This window comes from Gadus morhua, chromosome 13, assembly GCF_902167405.1.
Source record: "Gadus morhua chromosome 13, gadMor3.0, whole genome shotgun sequence".
Taxonomy (NCBI): domain Eukaryota; kingdom Metazoa; phylum Chordata; class Actinopteri; order Gadiformes; family Gadidae; genus Gadus; species Gadus morhua.
Genome location: NC_044060.1, coordinates 18,300,554 through 18,323,544, shown reverse-complemented (window position 1 = coordinate 18,323,544; position 22,991 = coordinate 18,300,554). Strand labels below are relative to the sequence as shown.

Below are 22,991 nucleotides of genomic sequence, written 5' to 3'. Positions count from 1 at the left end.
ACTTGACAAGCAGAGGATGGTGCGGTTGCCATAGCGACACTTGACGTGCGCACCTGAGGCTGGGGGTAAACATTCGGCCTGCCAAACAGTGAAAAAACAACAACAGGCCGCTCCGAGACAACTGCTAGTTTCTTTATCTACTGCTTTTTTGTTTCCCTGTCTAGGGAATTATTTGATAACCAAAGTGTACGTGTGCGTGCATGCATACATGCCACGCACACAGATGCATGCATGCACTCAACCCGCACACGCAAACACACACACACACACACACACACACGCGCGCACACACACACACACACACACACACACACACACACACACACACACACACACACACACACACACACACACACACACACACACACACACACACACACACACACACTGGTTTGCATTTGCTTGATTTTTCTAAATTGGGATTTGATTAACAAAACCACATGGCACCTTTGTGATAAATATGTAAAAGTTGTAATTTCCTCCCTATTTAGCCCTCTCAGAAGGGTATCTCTAATGATTCCCCAGTAGGCATAGGCCGATTCAAGATAAGTAAAATAGTGAATTCTGTTGAACTTGGATTTAATCCTATCCAGAATCACGCTGGGGGACAAACATTTAAAAGTCAGTCCGTTCATTTGATCTTCCGCCATGCCTCCTTGCATATTGTTGATGAAGCGCCGAGCTTATGAATAAAACTCTCCTTGCTGCAACATAAGAGCTGAATTCGAATGAACTGATATATAGCACACTTTGATTCACTCAGTGCGCTTTATCACCCATTAGGATGCACAAATTTAGTGGCCTATGACCGCTTTTATCCTCAATAAAACAGTATCCATTTCCAGTAACCCCCCCGGATAATCGCCCAGCGCACAGGAAGGATAAAAAAAAAAAGAAAAGAAATGAACAGGCAGCAGCAACAATCCATTTGTTTTGCACCTCCTAAAGAGAAACACGCCTCCATTGGCGCTCTCCCGCCCGGCCCCTTCTTAATGCTGACTGGAGGAGGTCTCCTCGGTCATGGGGCGGGCGGGCCAATGTGTGTCGGACCTGCGGGTGCTATAATAAGACGGTTAGCTATAAGCGGCACTAGCGCGAGTTCACCGGCGCGACTGAACCCGGAGCAGTATTGACGCCGGGGTTAATAGCCTGTTGGCCTTTTTAATGGAGCTGATTCAGGCCTGGGGACAGGGGGGAAGCGGATGCAGAGTGACACCGCAGGGGGGGCAGGTCGGCCCAAACGGGGAAGAAAGCTCGTTACAAGCCGGCCAGACCCCAGGAAAACACAAACTGCAATTTACAAAGTCACGTCCCGAACGTGAGGTGAAACCAGCGGCGGAAATGAGCGTGCAAACGCCTCTACACACACACACACACACACACACACACACACACACACACACACACACACACACACACACACACACACACACACACACACACACACACACACACACACACACACACACACACACACACACAAAGGCCTATACATACACAGTATATACATATGGGAGTGTTTTTGTGTGAATGTGAGAGACAGACACATCAAAATTGACAGAAACTCAAAATTGGACTTGACCGGGGACATATTTATTTTATTGCTCACTTTTAAATCTATAATTCCCTTTTCCTCGCCTCAAAGAACCATTATCTTGAATATGGTTCAGCAACAAAACAAATAAATAATGCATGAGGCGAGTTTTATGATTCTCTTTGATAGACAAACACCATGAAATACCATGATATTCAAATGCCAAGCATCGAGGCATCGGGAAGGAATGAATGCTGGTGGTTCGTATACAGCCGGCGTCCCGGCATCACAAGGAATCACATCGTTACACATGCAACACTATGAACACCGGTCCCAACCGTGGGCTGTACGCAAATGATTTATTTATACTAATTACCCCCACCTCCATCAATAGATCAATTATTCATGTCGATCGCCGGATTTCCTCTCCTGAGGAGACGCTGCAGTGGTCGAATTGAGATTTGGCGCGTGTATGGTTACATCGGAACGGAAACCTGAGTGGGGTTTGGCTGTGAGGAGTGTTTCCCACCCTGCCACGTTCCCCTATCTGCCGGAGGGGATTACAGCTCCTTGATCAGAGCAATGATCGAACTATAACGTCGCCTGCTGGCTGGACTGAGGAGGCAACGTGTCAGTAAGCCCACAAAGTAAATAGCCCTGATAAAGAGATGGATTGAACAGCAGCCAGCGGCTTGTACGACATGAATACAGTTGGGTAGGGTCGATAGGAAACTAACTAGGGGTTCCCTAGTTAGACAGGGTTCTCTTACTATTGACCCTGGGTGTCTCCCAACATCAAATCAATACTTTATATACTTCCTGTAGAGGTGGAGCTCGAGTGATCGCTGATTGGTCGTGCGGGGGACGGGGGTAGGTTTTGATCAGTTTTCGACAGCTGGACCGGAGAATAAAATTCATCTAGTGCCTCCCCTGCAGTGCCTCGGTCGCACAATTCAGTTTCTGGGTTTTCTCGGCGGTACTTTGGCCCTGGAAACCGCCCCATTAAGTACACGTTAAGGGGATGTTAGGAAAACAGGCCCTAACATAAGCTACGCAGAACTGTGAATTGAGCTTATAGGGGCAGCAAGCCCAAAAGCTTTTTGGGGTTTTAAACTTGGTAACGTGCCTTCTTAATCTTCAACATAGTGATCTTTGCCATTTTATGTCTGAAATAAGACCGTCGTTTACAGAAAACAGTATAGTGCTATGTTTTTGCCAGTCTCCACCATCATGTTTGTGAATGTTCCACTCCGAGCACAGGTGGCATTACTTTAATGATGTCGAAGGGCTTTAAGTGTACGCTTCCAAGTCCGACCCAAGGCCCGCCGGCAGCAGGGTGTGTGTGGGGCTCCGTCCGGGCACAGGGTGCGGATGTTTGCGACCAAAATAGTTTTTTTGCTTCCAGGTCACGCCACGGGACATCGCTCATGATTATCCTCATACACAACAACGGTACAGCGTACGTATCACAAAGTTGGCGCGGGTCATAGCCACAGGGACTACACCTCCCAAGAGTTCTCAGCCTGACCCAGCTATAAAAAATCGCATAGTTTTCGAAATCGAGATGGAATAATGGGTTCACTTACACTTCGAGTGAAGTGCTCAGCCACGTCATGGTGCGGCTAAATGGTCAGCTCTCACCCTCTTTCCCTCTCTCCATCCAATTGATTTTACCCTCTGTGATCTCATCTTTGACCCGGGCATTAGAACATCAGGAGCCACCCACCACCAGCACCACCACCCAACCACGACCCCCACCCCCTGCACCACCACCACCACCGGCACCCCCCAGCCTGTAGTGCAGCTTCAGCTCTGGAGGTGTCCACTAAAGCACTGTATTTGTTCCTGGGCAGACCCTACGTGCATGAGTAGCGGAAAGGCCAATTCAACCGGTAATTGCCAACAGATGATTACGCGCGGACTGGCAACAGGGCAGTAATACGGTGGCCCGAGTAACGCAGAGATTGGATGTTTCCCACCTGACACGGCGGATGCCAGAAGTACTTTATTTAGAGTACACCGCCCGGGCATTGGCTGCGCCCCAGTTGCAAAGCTCTGCTGCCGGGGTCTCACGCACACTGTTTATAAAGTGGCCAACTCCAATTCCTTCTCATCCCTCTCTCTCTCCCCCCCCCCCCCCCTCTCTCTCTCTTGCCCCTGTCTCTCTCTCTCTCTGCCACAGGGAGGCCATTTTCTTCTCGACTGAGCCCATCAAAGGCCGTTCCCTGGACCTAATCTGGTCATCCCGGCCGTCTGCGACCGGGCTCTTTACCGCCTTCATTATAACTCTGCAGCGCCGGGCACCACACTCCTTATTAACGCGGCTTCATGATTTTATCTTTTCTTCCCCCCCGTGCCGAGGAGGCCTTCATTATTATACTGAAGGTCAGCTTACAGTATTGGGCATTCTCATTACCGGGGTGTCCCTGTAGAGATTAGCACTCGCTGCTCCTCTCATTAGCCAGCCCAGTACGCGCAGTTGATTGCCCCCCCCTCCACAATCTCTCTCTTTCTCCCTCTCTCTCTCTCTCGCTATCTCTCCCTTTCCAGCTCTCTCTCCCTTCCTCTCTCCCTCCGCCCGGGTGTGCACTACACCCTGACGCATCACTTCATCTCCCTCCCTCCTTATTTACTCTACTTTATTCTAGCCCTTACTATCTAAATGTTATGCATTGCCTTTCTCTGCTGAGTTGAAATATTCCTCTGGCCTCCTTCCTTCCTCCAATCGACCCCCCCCCCCGCCCCCGAGACAGACACACACACACACACACACACACACACGCACACACGCACACACGCACACACGCACACACACACACACACACACACACACACACACACACACACACACACAGCCCCTCATGGCCAATATACCTGCATCCCTTCCTCCTCATCCTCCACCAGCGCCCCCTCCTGCTCCTCCCCCTCTCCCCCTCTCTGGATGTCTCATTAAAGGAGCTGTGTGTAATGGGATTACGCTGCAGGGATTAATGGTGTGGCTAATTGATAGACACGCGGGCGGGGGGGGATTAAACCCCGCTAAATCCCCACAGGGCCCTTTTTAGATTTTTTTTGGGCACCGTCGCCGACTAATTGATATCAAAGGAACCGACACAGAAATCCTCCCTGACCTCCAGCGCTGCACCTCTGGCCGGCCGCGCTGACGCAGAAGGAACGCGAGGCGACGCGGGGGTCTGGGAGGGATCTGAGGGCCCCGTGTTCCAGTCCCTGTACGAACACGTGCACACACACACAGGACGACATGGACGGACACGTGGGCAGTGCTCACACCAACAGGAACAAGCACACAAACACACACACAGATTGTTGCAGATACACACCGTGAACTATAATAACAACTGTGTCTGTGTGTGTTTACAGGACATCACACACACAAATTAACCATATAGTGTCTAACAGTGTGAAAAAAAAAAGAAGAATTTGAAAGGACTTATTTAGTTTTTAAAGTGAAAGTGTTAGGATTGATTACAATCCGGATACATTTTCTTGACGGTAGCTTACGGGTTTTATTTGTGGCCCCTGAGTTTATGGGAACAACAAATCCACTGGCATCCATCCCTGCATGCACACCAGGAGCCCTCACCTTGAAGACAGCAAACATTAGATTATTCCTCATATATTTGGCCACATTGAAGTAACAACAATTTTTGAAGTAATCCCACTTCAAAAAGAATTAACAAAAAAAATTCATCACCAAGAACGTGAATCAGAATGCAGCAGGATGACGTGGTCCATTTTTCAAATTTCAAAACAATTCTCGTTTTTATTTTTTTAAAGCACATTTCCAGTATTTAGATGAATGAGGAAAAGAATATTGATACACTTAGTAATAGAACAACTATCAGCAGGCATGGCTATTATACCCTTCAACATCCTGTCCCCCGCGCAAACCAAGGAGGCGCGCTTGTTGAAGACAACGCGGTTAGAGAGGTGAGGCTGCGTTTTATACACAAAGAATAAAGTACAACAAAACTACACTTCAAATTCCTAGAAAATAATTTTGCAAAATTAAAAAAGAAAATAAATAAAAGATAAAAGGCAACGGCAAACTTCTTCAACAAAATGGAAACTCTGAAAACGATAAAGAAAATAAACGGAAAACCGACATTTTAAAAATGAAAGGGCCAAACAGGTACCAACGACTTCTTAGCCTGTTGTGAAGAGAAGAGAGCAGCAACGTTTAATGGAATTAATACTTCAAAAATAGGTATTTTACAGTAGTAGTTCTTTTTCTCAGTGTCTTTATACAGAGTATATTCATATAGTTTCCCCTTACTAATTCAACATTCTCACCACATAGTAATAAGTGCATCAAGTAAAACATTTTGGGGAAAAAAAACAAAACGAAAAAAGGAAAAAAGAATACATGCACCTTTTAATTCTTTATTTTTTTTTCAATCTATAAAAAATGGGAATGTTCAAGGCAAGAGAAATCCATCAAAAAAAAACTACTCCGAATGCCTGCGTTTCGGAGGTCGTTCCCAAGTCCCTTGTAGTCCTACATCATCTCACTACTCTGTTCATGCCTATATAAGCTTTACACTGTGGAGAAAGCAACACAAAACCATATACGGCAGGCAAGCATCTCAACATAACGGCTCACTAACGTATTGAGTCCACGAAGCGAGGGCAGACGCACTCCGTTCTCCCTCTTGGCTGGGAACCCACCTCCCCCATCCACATGATGGCATGTTTCGCCCACACGGTTTTTCCCGTTTGCGTTGGTGCCAACGCAAAGGGAGTCTCGGCTCTTTATGAGCGAAAGGTCCAATGGATCGTTTCAAGCAGTATCTCAAGGCTCCTGTTTTACCCTTTTTTTAATTTTTTATCTTTTGGTCTGGGAGCTGAATTCATCGCTGCTATCATCACCACAACCGACAGCACCACCGTGTCCACCTCCAGCTTGCCCTTGATGAGACCTTCGCGTCTTAGCTGCTGGGGTTGTTCATCGGCTGCTGCAAAGGGCACAGGAGGGTCCCGGACAGGGCTGAGTGGGGGGGGGGGGGGGGGGGGGGGGGGGGGGGGGGTGGTGAGGGGTGGGGAGGGAGCGTGCTGCAAGAGACTGCAACGAAGGCAACCGACCCTGAGATAGCAGAGTCTGATACAAAAACACACCACAAAAGGCACTTTATAAAACAACAGTGCTTCTGTTCTAAGGAAAAAGGGTTTGAGTGGACCGAGTGGAGACTGAGTGAGAGCCTGTTTCTCGTTCCTCCCGGTGCTGAGACAAGTCTTCAGTGTTAAGACAAAAGCAAAAAAAAAGATAAAATAGTAAATGATTTGTTTCAGAAAACTATTCACACAATCACTAGACTTGAGCGTTTCTCTACCCTCTTCAGAGAACTCGCGGACGGCACGGCAATGAAAAGAATGTAAGAAAAAAAACAACTCACACAATACATCCCCTCTCCACTGTAAAAAAAAAGAAGCCGTAATACAGTCGAGTGGCTCACGGTCCAGGGTTCAGTTGCTGCGTGGAACCCGACCCAGCATGTGAACAGCGTCCAGTAGTAGTCACAGGTCCACCATGGAGTCCATGCCGGGGGTCTTGGGGGAAGGAGGACGGGAGGAGGGGAGGACGGAGAGGACGGGGGGGGGGGGGGGGGGGCTGCCTTACCTCCCACACTGCCTGTGGGGTTCAAGGGGGTGCTTTCTAACGAAGTACACACTCTGCCACTCCCAAACCTCCACCACCACCACCACCACAACCACCACCGTCCCCACCACCTCCGCACCACGGCCCCCGATGGCCCCCACGTCCCCTCCTCCTCCTCCTCCTCCCCCTCCTCCTCCTCTACCTCAGTTCTCCTCCCCTCCGCCGTAGAGGTCGGCCAGCTTCTTGAAGCGCGGGCCCCAGTCGTTGAGGTAGTCGTAGTCCTGGTCCCCGGAGCTGGAGGAGTTGAGGGAGCTGACGGAGCCGGCGGTGGAGCCGCTGCCCTCGTAGTCGAACACCAGCAGGGAGTCGTAGGGGGGCGCCGTGGGGTCGTTGTCCGCCGCCCGCAGACCCTGCAGCCGGGGGGGGGGGGGGCGGGGGAGGAAGAGTGAGGAGAGGGAGGAGGGGGAGGGATGGGGGAGGAGGGAGGAGAGAGAGGGACGCGGCGGGATGGAGGTTGAGAGGGAAGGGAGACAGAGGGAAGGAAGGGAGGACGAGGGAGGAAAGAGAGGGACGGGCCGATGCGAGTGGATCGAAAAGGGATAGCGGGAGAGATAGGGTTGTTGAGAGAGAGAGTGAGAAGGGGGAGAGAGAGACGGAGGAGACAAGAGACAGGAAATGTAATTACCACCGGATGGCCTAGCTAGCGGCTGGGGGCGTTGACTCCCAGCCAGAAGGTTCCTGCTCCCCCTGATGTCCCCCAGCCTACCTTTACGTCTCTCACCCTGATCTGCTCCTTAATGCCCTGTCACTGCAAGTCCCTTTGGATAAGAGAACCTCCGAAAGAAACCATATGGTGTGTCGCCTTAACTGCTGTTGTATGAGATTACGCGGCCAGGATCGAGCACTGCGGTGGACGCCCGGCTAATGGACCGCGTTGTTTTGTGGAGGCTGATGCGTTGTGACACTTTTGGTTTGAGCGGGGAACACTAGCTACAGCGGTAATAGAAAACACAAGCCCACACTCCCTCCGGGTGTTCCTGATGGGCCGGTCTCCCTCCACTGGGCGGGGAGCCTACGTACGTCGATGATGAAGTCTCCGATGTCCCCGGGGTGAGGCAGGCTGGGCCGGACGGGGTACTGGGACTCTGCGATCACGGGCCTCTCATCCACCCGGCGCACCCCCGCCGGCTTATTGATGATGTGATCCAGAGACTCGGGCTGCTGCAGCTGGCTCAGGTCATAGTCCTGCAGAGAGGAGGGGGAGGGCGGGGGGGGGGTCTCAGATTGTTTTGGTTCTTTGTCTGATGGCTGGCAGTCGCTGCCGTCACGATCATTGTTATATTCGTCGGTTTGCCTTTCATCGTTATCCCTCATTGTTAACATCATCCTTCATCACCAACGTCGACGTTGTCATGATAATCAACAGCATGGCCGTTATTGTCTTTGTTGGTAATCAAACCAACTTTATTTATATTACGCTTTTCATGCACAACAACGATACGAAATGCTTAAAGAGGGGAAAAACACAAGCATATCCTGAAATGTGTTTACAACAACAGTATCATTATCATCTTCATGTTCTTCATTCTCCTGGCCAACATTTTCATCATCAGCCACCTCATTACCTTATTTCCTAAGGTAATATATTGAATTCTTGTATTGTACATCATTTGGTTGAGCAAGTTCAGGTCATGGGAAACTGCACCACCAGCCTCAACCAGTTTTTCATTTGCTGTGAATCAATGTTCCATTGATTACTGGAAACCTAAATTGTGCATGCAGACCAATTTTCTGCTGCGTGAAGCACTTGTTTGCAGAAAAAGCGGTAGTGAAATTAATGATGTTTGCACATGATCCAGACAGAGAGGAAGTGTTAAAGGGAGAGTGCTTTTGTGTCGAATTTAAATATATATATATATTTCCCCACTATGAAGTTACTGCCTTACAAGTATTTGTCTGTATTTTTCGTTTTGTGTAAAGAAACTCAGCATAGCACAAATGTGCGTAGTGAGGTGAAGCCTTCTGGGCAAGGCCAAGGCTGAGATAGCGCTGAATAAAACAGCGCTCCATATCTCATGACCTTGTTGATCATCATATCATAGACACGTATATCACTCGGTGATACGCTGGAAGATGCAATATATGGATCTAAATATGGATGATATGGATTGTTTAACCCTGAGTGTTAATACAACAACAAAACCATAGCCACTGTGTTGCTGGAGGAGGCAACACATAATAAGTCCTTCATAGTATGTTTAGATTAAATGTATGAACTCCTTGGTTGAGGGCATCCATATACTTATTGAAACTCTGAGAGAAAAAACATGCTTGCTTGTATGTTGTTTTGCTCAAGAGCGCCGATTTGATCGGCAACCACATTCTTGACTCAGTTGCAAACGACACAGCTAGTTTTAGTCGCGACACGCAGGGAACGTTTGGAACGCAGGGACACGTTGCCATAGCGTCTCGGACCGGGGGCGAGGGTCGGACCGCCATGAGAGCCTCCCTACCTGGTCCTCTTCGCCACCTCCCTCCTCGTCGTACTTGAGGATGTTGTCTCGAACGTCGTCTTCGGGGTCGATGAGCAAGGGCTTGGCCTGGCGCTCCTTCTCCCTCCTCTTCATCCACATGACGAAGATCAGCACCATGGCTGAGACCACACAAACGCAGGATGGTTAGACTACCGCTCGTCAAAGCAGGCGTGTGTCGGCTTCGCACGAAGGAGACACCGTAAGACGCTTTGTTTCATTAGTGTACAGTGTGAGATCATCCTGTTGGTTCAGAAAGGATCGGATTTTTCCACTCGAGTGGAAAAATCGATAGACCAAGCAATTGTTTTCATATGTAACCATATACATATATAAACATGACCTGCATTATTGTCAAATATATCCTATAATATGAAATTTGCTTATGGGAGGTGTTAATGTACATTATGTACATTAACATCCAGTTAGCTACATGTAGGTACATTTAGTCCATAAGCACACTAGAATTTTTCATTCAAGGCCTATTACAAGAGAGGCAGAGAAAAACGAAAACATAAAGTGCTTGTTAGTGCGAAACACTACTAATCAGAAAGACGAGGTTCATCATTCCCTATAAATACATACAAAAACAAACATGTACGCGTTATGATGAAGCATCGACACCCCCGTGCTGTCGCTGCGTTTAGCGCACCCGCGACCGCGGCGCAATACTCACTGAGGAGGATGATGATGCAGATGAGGATGGCGATGATGGCGCCGGTGCCCAGGCCGGCCGCCGCCACCGCCCCGGTGGCGCTGCAGTCTCCGTTGTCGTCGCACGGACACACCTTGATGCGGATCACCGAGCGGTTGGAGAGCGGCGGGTTCCCCGAGTCGGACACGAACACGGGGATGTCGTAGAACCCGGACTCAAGGTAGGGGATCTTCAGCCTCAGCTGGGCGTAGTCGCCTGGAGATGGAGAGGGCGGTGGGTGGTAGAGAGGTGTGTGTGTGTGTGTGTGTGTGTGTGGGGGGGGGGGGGGGGGGGTAGAGAGGTGTAGGAGAGTGGGGTTGGATTGGGGAAGGGCCGTGAGGTAGAAAGGAGGGGGAAAAAAAGAAGTAGAAAATGATCCATGGCGCCTCGGGCGGATGCGATCGCACCATGTAATTACCGCGCCGCATGGCGGGCCCGGTCGGCGCGAACGTGTGACAAAAGGCATCATCCAATGAAAACAGCTCGGACACGAACCCGAGACAAGACACGCAATCACTGCTGAGGGGGGGGGCGTTTCCAACGGAGGAGACGAGGAGGAGGGGAGGGGAGGGGAGAAGGACATGAGAAGAGGAGATGAGGAGGGGAGGGGAAGGGAGGAGGAGACGAGGAGGAGGGGAGAGACAGGGAGAAGGAGAGGGGAGGAGGAGAGACATTGAGGAGTAGGGACGAGGAGAGGAGTCAAGAATGTAAGAAGGGGAGGAGGGGAGAGGAGGAGGGACGAGAAGGAGGGGACAGGAGGTAGAGGGAGGATGAGGAGGAGGGGAGGAGATGATGAGGAGCAGGGGGCACGGAGGAGGGGAGACAGGTAGGAGGGGGGCCGAGGAGGGGACAGGAGGAGGAGGAGGGGGGGGGGGGTTGACGGAGGAAGGCGAAGAGGAGAGACGCAGAGGAGGTGAAGTGAGTAGGAGGGGAGACGAGGACGGGAGCAGGAGACGCGGAGGAGGATTCCGGGGGGCTGCGATCAGATTTGTCCTGAAGACAACTGCTTTGATGCATCCATCTGGGTGGAGTGTGTGACAGATCGGTGACACGGGGGGACAGAGAGATGAATGGGGCTCATTTGTCACAAGTGACAGATCATACGTCACCACCCAGGATGGTAACCTTCTCACTTCTCTCCGCACGCGCTGGCGGGCATATTGTGAAAAACTCCCTGCTCTTGAGAGCTTGACAAACTCTGCTAGTTAATTTAAAGTCACTTAAAGTGAAGGCAGGGGGATAATGCATCCATTAGAGCAAGTCGTACACTCAGAAGCCAAACAAATAGGCATGCAAAATGGGCAATTACACATATCAAAGCACATAACACGGCCATGCTAGTCATAATAAGAACAGATCAGTGCTAATGATTGCCATTACACTCTTGTCATCTTTAAAAATGTTGTGAAGGTGGCAACTTGCTAGAACAAACAAGCATCTCTTTTTTTTTGCTATAAAGTACTTCATGTTCTCTGTCCTTTCCCTCTGCACTCTCTGCTGTAACTTCCCTGTGTTGCACTTGGTTGTAGTCCTGGCTTATCTTATGTACCTGGCTGAACATGAGCGTGAAATAACCTGCATGGTCTGTTATACACTCACTCACATGCACGCAACAAATATTACAGATGGAAGCAAATCAATGCGATAAAGTTTTGAATTTTAAAAGCCATTGAATTTTGTATGGAAATATAACCGCCATTGAATTCATATCCTATATGTATGTATAGAAACACCAGTACAGAAAGATAGACAGACAGATGGCCCCCAAACAGGCCCCGCCCCCTCCTCACCGTTGAGCCGGGACACGGTCCAGTTGCGCCGGACGCTGGCGGGGAAGGAGGGCAGCTCGAAGACGAAGGGCCCCACGTTGGGGTCTCCGTCGGCGTCCGAGGCCGTGATGTTGACGCGGGAGGCGGGCCGCGCGCGCTCGCACACCTGGCCCTCGCGGGGCATCAGCACCGGGGCGTTGTCGTTGACGTCGATCAGGTAGATCTGGAGGGTCCCCGTACCGCTGGCCTGGGGCGCGCCTGGGGGAGGGGAGGGGGGGGCGGAGGAGGAGGAGAGAGGGGGAGGAGGAGGAGGAGGAGGAGGAGGAGAGGGGGAGGAGGAGGAGGAGGAGGAGGGGGAGGAGGAGGAGGAGGAGAGGGGGAGGAGGAGGAGGAGGTGGAGGAGGAGGAGAGAGGGGGAGGAGGAGGAGGGGAGGAGGAGGGAGTGGGGAGGGGGATGGAGGGTGAGGAGAGAGGGAGTGGAGAGGGGATGAGGGGACGGGGAGTGAGGAGGGGGTGGAGGATGAGGAGGGGGGTGGAGGGTGAGGAGAGGGGGAGTGAGGTGGAGGTGGGTGTGGAGGAAGGAGTAAATTAGGGGGACGGGGATGTGAGAGGAGTTGGAGGGGTTGAGGAGGGGGTGATGGATGAGAGGAGTTGGACAACGGTGGGTGGAAGAGGGGATTGGAGGAGAGGAAGAGGGGTAGGGGGAGGGTTGACAGAAATATAAAAATGTATTAGCTACATCCTTGGGCAGGATATATGGCGATAGGGTGTTTGACTGGGTGGCAGGTTACATCCCCAGTCTACCTGTAGGCGTCCCCGGAACAAAACGCCTAACCTACTTACAAATGACACGCATAGTAAAGAAACAAATCACTGTACGTCACCAGATAAAAGCTTCGTCTTAAATAGTAAATAGTAATATCTGCAATGCAGGCAATGAATCATGGGAGAGTGCTGAGAAAGATGGCAAGGACAGGGAGAAGAGAGAGAGAGAGAGAGAGAGAGAGAGAGAAATATGAGCCACAATAGAGAAGCGATAGATAGTATTTCACACGAGGAACGACGGACTAGTGAAAAGAGGCGTGAGAGACGAAATGGGAGAGAGATGAAAGTGGGAGCCATGACAAAACTACAGATGCGACCCCAAACATTAACCTAGCGACTGAACTGCACTCCCGTCATTGATTCATGTACTGCCGAACCGAGTGGATGGCGGATTGGCGGGGAGAAAACTCACTCAATAGGCCGGTTCTGAACCATTGTGTTTACTAAGAACAGAGAGACGTTTACATGTGGAGCGCAGAGCCTCAGCACCCGACGCTATCACATCTGAATGTGTCCTCTTGTGTCTTGCTCTGTGTGTCTGCGTGTGAGAAGTGGTGCTTTTTTAAAAGCAGAATATGGACTGAATAGCCCTGGTGTAGCGACATATCTTTCACGGAGCCTGCTGCTCAGAGCTGCACTCTGCAGGAGTATATGAGACGATGGAAAGTGCAGCAACGCAACTTATTCAGTGTGTGCCTCTTGTCCCTGCCAGACTCTGCAAAGTCAATTCATCTGAGCGGGCCATATTTCTTTTGCTTATTTATGCACTGTCAAGGCAAACTGCTGCATGAACTCCGCTCTGAATTGGATCGCAGTTTAAAGGGACCATGAAACATTTTATGCTGCTGCGGTCGCAGCTGATAAGCTGGTGGCTGGAGTTTTGTATTTGTTTTAATTGAGGCGCCCTTAAAAACGTCTCAAACCAATGTTTGAGCCGTGATAGCGCCGCTCGGTTATGTAATGACACAGACTAGAACCATTTTAAAGGGGCGTCAATTCAATCAAGTTGAATGGTGGTTGTGATTGTTATTGTGGTCGTCTGTACATTGCGTTTATACTTTATGGGAGTTGCAGATTTAGAAATTTGAGATTTAATTTTCAATGGTAGTGTTTGTAAGCATGGGACAACGTTACAATATTGAAACGACCATTTAGGAACAGATGCAATCCATTGATGCAGTTAACGAATAATTAAATTAGCCACCCAGTCCCACAGTGATACTCATGCTGGGGTGGTGGTGGTGGTGGTGGTGGTTTGGGGGGGCATTTACTGTTAGCATGGAAAACTGTCTGCTCAGCAAAGTGCAAAGAAATATTGCAGCTATGGTTGTCAGCTAACTGACTAACTCATGCAGACCCACGCACATACACTGACACAGACACACACACACACACGAAGTGGGTTGCATGAACAGAAGGTAATCACTCACACATGCATGCACACACACACACACACACACACACACACACACACACACACACACACACACACACACACACACACACACACACACACACACACACACACACACACACACACACACACACACACACACACACAAACACGCACCCACCCAAAACTGTCAGCTGCTGTGTTTGGATCAGTGGTGCAGCACTGTGTGTGTGAAACTTTCCTCCAACAGCTCTCATCAACTCAGCATCTCAACTCTGTTTTCCATCAGGCAGTAGGCCGGTACGTAAGAGGTCTGCTGCCCCGGGACCCCCGGCCGGGACCACCAGCCCCATCGACCGGCGTGTCAGTTATGATTGGCTGGCTGCTTTGTGTCTCCGCTCGTGCCACTCGATTGAGGTCGGGTAAGCAAAGAGAATTTGAATCAAAGTGGAATATATCCCCTTGTCGGCACCGGCCTACAGAATCAATAAGCAGTCAGCACTTTGTTGGGCTTAAGTCGACGCGCTTCAGGGCAACATTACAGCGCTCCCACGCAAACTACCGCGTTACTCCTCTCTGCTGATAAACACCCCCCCCCCCCGTCTTGCAGAGCACAGGCCAATCCTCCCCGTGAGTGTCGTAGCAGTACTTTCGTTTCTTATTTTCGCCCATCGACGCGGGCGCAAGCTCAAGAGCTGTGCATAGACTTTCATCACCAGCCCTGATACATTTACCGATTCCATCCCCATCAGCCCCCTCCACCTCCCCCCCCCCCCCCACCCCCCCACACACCCCCCAGGCTGTGTCAGAGTCTCTGCTGGCACATAAATCATGAATCCAATAACATTGTGGGGCTGGTGCACGCATGTCTTTTTGGCTCTCGCTCTGCACGCACATACACGTGTTCACACACACACACACACACACACACACACACACACACACACACACACACACACACACACACACACACACACACACACACACACACACACACACACACACACACAAACTCTTTGACATCAACACAGATCAGATCAATAGCGGGTGTTAGGATAGTATAGTCTAGTCGAACCCAGTAGTACTGGGTTTGATTCCCGATGTCCGCAACCTATCTGTTTGCATCCGTGAGCAAGAAGCCCCATCTCCTCTACATGCTACAGTGTCTGCTGAATAACTCAATAGGGAGCATTGACTCACTATTGAGTGTATGGAGCGTACAAGTGGTGGATGACATGGATGATCCCTCATGTAGTGAAGAGTAAAGAGTGACATGCCGTTGGGACTTACCAGACTTACCATTGTCGAAGGCCAGGAAGGTGGCCTCGTACACATTGTTCTTCACATACATGGACTCCCGGTCCAACAGGGCCATGGTGCTGATCTGACCGTTGGTCCTGTTGATCCTCAGCCAGTTAGCAGGGTCGGACAGCTTGGAGTACCTACACATACACACACACACACACACACACACACAAAGGCACACATATGTTAACCAGGAGGCAGCCATGACCACCTGTTTGTGAAGCCCTGGTGGAAGCGACTAACGTGTAGTCCCTCTGAAAGCCTGGAGGTGGCTCGTGCTGGTTGGTTGGTTTCAAAATGACCGGCAAGCACGCTCAGTCAATTGCCAAATTTTGACTTAATCTTGTAATACAAAGTCAATACATTGTGTCTTCGTTTGGTACAGATATAAGCAGCTGGATCATCTCCGAATTATTTAACAGTTTAGTATCATTAAAAAGTTATGAAGGATTAAGTATTAATGAGCTTTTGACACAGTTTATGGCCAGGCGGCCGTTCAATTCCCACTCAATGTCGGCACCCTTAACACTCAGCAGTAGACCAGTGGCCGACGTCACGGACACTACGTCCATATTTTTGAGTATATGATATAAACCTGCTTTGAGGTCCCGTCGAGACACTTGTGTCGGTGACAAAGGTTTCCTCTTCCCAACTTTTCAGTTTAACTACGGGACTCCCCAAGGGTCATATCTGGGACATGTGCTATTCTCAAGCTGCTTGCCTTCCCTCCCTTGGTGACGTCCCATGAGAGTCCAATGCTTGATTTCCCCGTTTCACTGCAGATGATACACAGTGTGTGTATCATACAAACATGGTGATTATGCTCGCACCACTGCCTTCCATAAGTGTCTTTTGTTTGGTGTCTTAAATAGAATGCTGGATGTAGCCAAACCAGGTTTGATTACATCCAATTAAATATCTGTTGGGACTTGAGTTTACAGCTCAAAGTGCACAAATCTACGTGACTTAAATCCTATTTAAGTCACGTGCTCAGAGAAATTCACAGCATTCTTTTATCTCGTCTCACCACTCGCTCTCTCCATAACCTCTGTACACCTGCCTCTCTCTCTCTCTCTCCCTCCGCCATCTACAGTCAGTTCAAAACACCGCCGCTGGGCTTCCAATGAGTGGCCGTATAACTCCTGTTTTACTGCCTCTTAACGCCGGCTGTCACTCTTGTCACTTTGAGGATTTATTAGAAAATTCTTGTAATGACTTTTAGATGCCCCGGACAAGGGCTCGGCCCTCTCTCCCTCGCTCTCCTTCTCTCAGAGGTTTTATCCCCGCTGTGAGGCAGGTCAGGGTTTCAGATCCTCAGGCGGCCTCCCTCCCTCCCTCCCTCCCTCCCTCCCTCCCTCCCTTCCCCCTCCCGCCCCCCCCCACCCCCCCCCCCCCCCACCCCACCAGGGGCCGGGCTCACAGCTGAAAGAGAATAGGGTATCTCTCTGTCAGGGTTCCTCAGGTCTGGAGCACTCTACCGCGAGCAGGAGATAAGGCGTCACTTCACACACACACACCGTTTTATCACACACACAGGCACGCAGGCGCGCACAGTCTGCACACACATTAAAACTCAGTTGTAGAGAGGGCGTGATCCAATGTTCCAGTTAATGGCTACACTCGTTTGTTATTTTAAGTCCTTAAATGTTTACCGTTATTTGTTTAATTTTAATGAGCGTTTATTCCACTTGTTTACATTCACACTCAGTTATAATGTGACATAAATAATCTGTGACCAAATAAGCCTTATTATTGTCAATATCCTATTACAGATGAACGCTTGGATCTTCATAAAAACACTTAGACACACACAACGTGAGGAATAATACTCATAACAACAGAATCCTATAGAAACATATGGCAGGTGTAAAAAGCTGTCAAGGATTATTCAGAGGGAACTATTGCGACGTGCGAAGAAGGATGGAAATATAAACGTTGTGTCTTGCTGCAGGCATCTCAAACTGTCTCACTGCACTCTCACACGCACACACATTCCAGTAGTAATCTCTAAGGGAGTGGGAGGTGATAGCAGCAATTAAAACCTATGAGGGGTATTTTAAAGAGGAGCGATTTAATCCATAGGCAGGCTGAATGAACACGCTCTTCCTTAGTGTGATCACTGAGATGAATGGGCAAAGGGGAACAACACTACACTGAACGAGGTGGCTGCAGTCACCAGCTGTTTGGTGGGGTTATATGTGGCATGCAGAATACATTATAACCATACAAATCTTTCATTAACGACACATATGATAGACTGGAATCAACCATAGCGATAGCCAGATATAGGCAGATAGATGGAATTGTGAGGTTAAGTTGAGGCAGAGAGTAAAAGAGAGGGAGAGAGAGAGAGAGAGAGAGAGAGAGAGAGAGAGAGAGAGAGAGAGAGAGAGAGAGAGAGAGAGAGAGAGAGAGAGAGAGAGACAGAGAGAGAGAGAGAGAGAGAGAGAGAGAGAGAGAGAGAGAGAGAGAGAGAGAGAGAGAGAGAGAGAAGAGCAAGAGAGGGAGAGAGAGAGAGATACATGGAGAGAGAGAGCGAGAGAGGTGATGTGTACTGGTGTTGAATACGGGAAGGTGTGGAGGTGGTGATGGAGCAGGAGAGGCGTTCTAATTGGTTAGTAAGTGCCCAGCGGTGGTGGGAGCTGTCCTCTTCTGACTCGGTAAACACTTGATATATATATATATATATATAAACAACGATATGTTCATTAGCATAATATCGCTGTTGAACAAACCAACCACAAACCACATTGCCCTGTGGGTTTGGACAACGGTGAAATGACAGGTGGTACAGAAGCTGTTTGTAGGTGGTGATGTGATGCAGTTAAACCCCTAGGGGGCACTGCAGCCTTGGCCTCCCACAGGTTTTGCTACCCAGGCCGAGAGTAATATAAATGCCAAGGGTGCCACCTACACACACGCACACACGCACACACACACTGTCCTCTAGACTTGGTGTGTGCGTGTGTGTGTGTGTGTGTGTGTGTGTGTGTGTGTGTGTGTGTGTGTGTGTGTGTGTGTGTGTGTGTCTAACCCTGTTCTTGGAGCTGGGTCTGTCTTGTGTGTGTGTGTGTGTTGCTGACCCTGTATTTTAGACTGTGTGTGTGTATGTGTATTTCTGACCCTGTACTTTGACTCTGTGTGTGTGTGTGTGTGTGTGTGTGTGTGTGTGTGTGTGTGCTTGCGTGCGTGCGTGTTTGTCTATGATATCGATGGCTGCTCCTCTGGTGAATTATCTCTTTCTTAGTGACCTCGCTTATATGCTCATAATTTCTTTGAGCAAACACATATACAACTGCACAGAGACACACACACACACACACACACACACACACACACACACACACACACACACACACACCACACACACACACACACACACACACACACACACACACACACAAACACACACACACACACACACAAAATCAAGGTAGTTAGAGATAGCAAGACAGGCAGACACATAGACAAAAACAGACAGCCAGCCTGAAATAGAGAAATACAGACATCCAGAGACAGACAGACAACCAGCCAAAGGCCAAAAGAGACAGACAGCCAGCCAGCCATCCAGCCAGCCAGAAAGAAAAGCCTACAGAGCCTAAGGGCTCCAGGGATAATGCATGCTCTGCTTATGTTCTCACCCCTCCGAAGGAAAGGGCACTGCAGATTTAGATCTCTCGCTCCCTCTCTCTTTTCTTTGCTCCTTCTCCCCCCCCCCCCCCCCCCCAATCCCCCTCTCTCTGTCTCTTAATATCAATTCTGTAACATTTCCAGTGGGCTGCTCGCTGGACAGGCCAGCTCTCTGACATTAAGACAAATCAATCCCGATGGATCGGGGTGGAGGGGTGGAGGGGTGGAGGGGGGTCCAGCAGAACAACGACCTTGTGCCCCTCGCCGGGGCACATGGGAGCGCCCGCGGGTCGATCCTGGCCTGGCACCGTGCCAACCAAGTGGCACCCCTCAAGTTCGGGCCAGTTCCCAGATGGAGGAATCAATGGAGTGTGTGTCAGTGTGTGTTTGTGAGACAGACAGACAGACAGACAGACAGACAGACAGACAGACAGACAGACAGAGACAGAGAGAGAGAGAGAGAGAGAGAGAGAGAGAGAGAGAGAGAGAGAGAGAGAGAGAGAGAGAACCTGGGGTGGAGCGAGCAGCCAGACTACAGTTCAGCTCATTATGGGATGACCTCGCCTGGCCAGTCGCTTGGCAACAGGGAGAGTACTTGAGGATTGTTTTTTTGTGTGTTTGTGTGTGGGTGGGGTGGGTATTCTCGAGAGACCAAACACAGCTGTATCAAGAGTCAAAAGCAGTTTATGTACGCAATTATGTATAAAAAACATCATTGGTCATTAAGAGTGCCAAATGAACGGTTGAGTCCACGGTTGCAAACCTCTCTGAAAATGTCTGAACTTGACACTGATCCGAATGGTAAGGTAAATATCTCCAGGACACGCAGGCTTAGGTCATTCAGGAAGCACGACCCAAAAAAGAATGACAAAAATACTGTTGTGAATGTAGCGTAGCCTTATGTCTATTTGGGATGATCTATTAAAACATTATTTTGCATCCGTACACGGCTGTGTGCTTTTGTCCATTCAGGCAGGTTGTGCATGTGTTCTGTTGATCCCACTAAGACTATTGGCATTTGAAAGTTCCTCAAAACTGTAGTCTATTCTGAGCGTTTGTTTTGATGGTACATTAAGTGTGCCGGACACTATGACCGCTCTATAGGGTAATAGAAACGTGCCGGTCCGGGGCGGAACGTTTAGGGGCTGGCTATGAGAGTGGTCGGTGGGATGTGTGTGTGTGTGTGTGTGTGTGAGGGGGGGGGGGGGGAGGTGGGGGGGTCCGCTACCTGACGGTCTGGTGGATGAAGTGGTCGGGGTCCTGAGCCGAGAACACGGTGAGCGTGGTCCCGGCCGGCACGCCCTCCTCGAAGCGGATCAGCTTGGGGTTGACGGGGAAGACGGGGGGCTCGTTGACGTCCTGGACCGAGATGGTGACCCCCGCCGTGGACGACAGGGAGGACTGGATGCCGCTGGCCAGGTGGGCCTGGTTGGAGACCACCACCATCAGCATGAAGGCCCGGTTCATCTCAAAGTCCACGGGCTGGAGGGGGAAAGGGGGGGGAGGGAGGGAGTGAGGGTGGGGAAGGAGAGCCAAGGAGGAAGGGGTCAGTGCTCCGCCACGGCGCCGTGAGTCGTGCTTTGATAGAGAGCATCAAGGGAGCCCTGCGTCAACAGAATGCTGTCCGATGCCACGCTCCCGAGAAGGAAACATCCTCCAAAAACACCCATGGTTAATTAAAGACAAATGTCCAGGAGGCGTCGTCCCAGCTAGGACAAGAACATCCTCCTGAAATATTAAAACACACCCGAGCAAATGTCCAAACAATCACCTCTCGGACAAATTCATTATTTCTCAGTTTACTTTTGTTACCTATTTACATTTTCAGCCTCACCGCAGCGGCGCAGTTACCTTGACAACGGTGAGCATGCCCTCGTTGGTGACGGGGTTGGTGCGGACGGTGAAGTGGCCGGAGGGGTCGCCGCTGGCGATGCGGTACACGGCGTTCCAGTTGACGCTGTGCGGCTGGTCGCGGTCCACCACCGTCAGGTTGGTCACCACCACGTTCACCTTGTTCTCAGGGACCTCGCCCGAGAACTGAGGGAGGGAGAGAGAGAGAGAGAGAGAGAGAGAGAGAGAGAGAGAGAGAGAGAGAGAGAGAGAGAGAGAGAGAGAGAGAGAGAGAGAGAGAAAGAGAGAGAGAGACAGAGAGAGAGAGAGAGAGAGAGAGAGAGAGAGAGAGAGAGATCTTTAACATTTGAAAGAATATAGTTGACATAGCTTCAACGGGGCTCACAGGACAACGAAATGCACACACGTTTTGAAATATGGAAAGCATTAAAAAAGGTCGGTACTAAAAAGACAGAGAGAGGGAGAATGCAAGGGAGAGAAATATATCTTGTGTGGAAATTTGGTAATGTTGCAATCTTGACAAATTCAGACGCGGTTAGTCCTGCTGTTCTTTCATTGGTGTCCAATTTTCGATAGCCTTTTCTAACACAATTGTTATGACTCAACAACAAAACTTCTTTCACCGCACAAGTCAAGCCTCATGCAAATCAGGGGCCATTATCGTAAACGGAGGCAGAAAGTGCTAATGGGACGAGAGACGAAGCAGGAATGATAATTTAAGAGCAAAGCTAAACAGGGGGCAAAGCCGGAAACACAGCAGTACCGACTAAATTTGCTTAAACATGGATAATACAGAATTATCACTTCCATTATGCAAATGCAATCCTTTATCCCAAATAGTGTCTGCTTGTACAAAAAACTTCATTTCAGCTAATGGATTTGTTCAATTAATTGTTTACCCGTTTATCTTTTTTTTTTTTTGCAATTACATAAGTACAGTCATAAAGGCATTGGTTGGAGAAAATCTTTAGCTAATGATCTTCATTATATTCCAATTAAAAGGAAAAGGCTCCCCTCTGAAGGAGCGTTCGCTAGCAGCAGCGGCCCCAGCTGTAGAGCTCTGCGCTGGGAAGCATCTGACTGCGACAAGATGGATGTGAGGAGACACAAAAGGACGCACACTCGTGTGCAAACAGCATATACACACTGTCTGAGGATAGGCCCGCTTCTGGGCTGCTGCCAGCTGTTTCGTTTTCTTCTATTCCGCTTCAGCATTGCAATAGCCTCGTCTTCACCAAGCCACCATCACCATTACCTCAATCACCATGATCACCATAACCTCCATCGCAACCATCGACTCCACCATCATCGCCTCCTCCCAACCATCGGCTCCACCATCATCACCTCCTCCCAACCATCGGCTCCACCCTCATCGCCTCCTCCCAACCATCCCCTCCACCATCATCACCTCCTCCCAACCATCGGCTCCACCATCATCGCCTCCACCCAACCATCCCCTCCACCCTCATCGCCTCCTCCCAACCATCCCCTCCACCATCATCACCTCCTCCCAACCATCACCTCCACCCTCATCGCCTCCTCCCAACCATCGGCTCCACCATCATCGCCTCCACCCAACCATCGGCTCCACCCTCATCGCCTCCTCCCAACCATCGGCTCCACCATCATCGCCTCCACCCAACCATCCCCTCCACCATCATCGCCTCCACCCAACCATCGGCTCCACCATCATCGCCTCTGCCCAATCAACACCAACACTGTCGTCACTACCATCCCCATCATCACTAGCTCCCCCGTACCATAATCACCACCACTTTCACCAACACCACCACCGTCATCACCAAGACCACCGATACACTCATCCAACCCAACACAGCCGAG

At 50.0% G+C, this 22,991-nt stretch overlaps 1 protein-coding gene across 2 annotated transcripts in view; it reads right to left on the bottom strand.

Annotated features, from left to right (window-relative positions):
* Positions 1–5,285: 5,285 nt before the first annotated feature.
* Positions 5,286–22,991, bottom strand: part of cdh4 (cadherin 4, type 1, R-cadherin (retinal)) — a 203,263-nt gene continuing 185,557 nt past the window's right edge. Inside the window, exons 10-17 of one of the 2 annotated variants that reach the window (XM_030374198.1) lie at positions 21,150–21,335; positions 20,527–20,780; positions 15,654–15,805; positions 12,167–12,403; positions 10,359–10,592; positions 9,665–9,804; positions 8,232–8,396; positions 5,286–7,561 (exon numbers count right to left, since the gene is read on the bottom strand). In XM_030374198.1, the coding sequence (XP_030230058.1) occupies positions 7,355–7,561; positions 8,232–8,396; positions 9,665–9,804; positions 10,359–10,592; positions 12,167–12,403; positions 15,654–15,805; positions 20,527–20,780; positions 21,150–21,335 (1,575 nt within the window). In that variant the 3' untranslated portion in view covers positions 5,286–7,354. The remainder of the gene's footprint in view (positions 7,562–8,231; positions 8,397–9,664; positions 9,805–10,358; positions 10,593–12,166; positions 12,404–15,653; positions 15,806–20,526; positions 20,781–21,149; positions 21,336–22,991) is intronic. The other variant, XM_030374199.1, reaches the window with a different exon arrangement.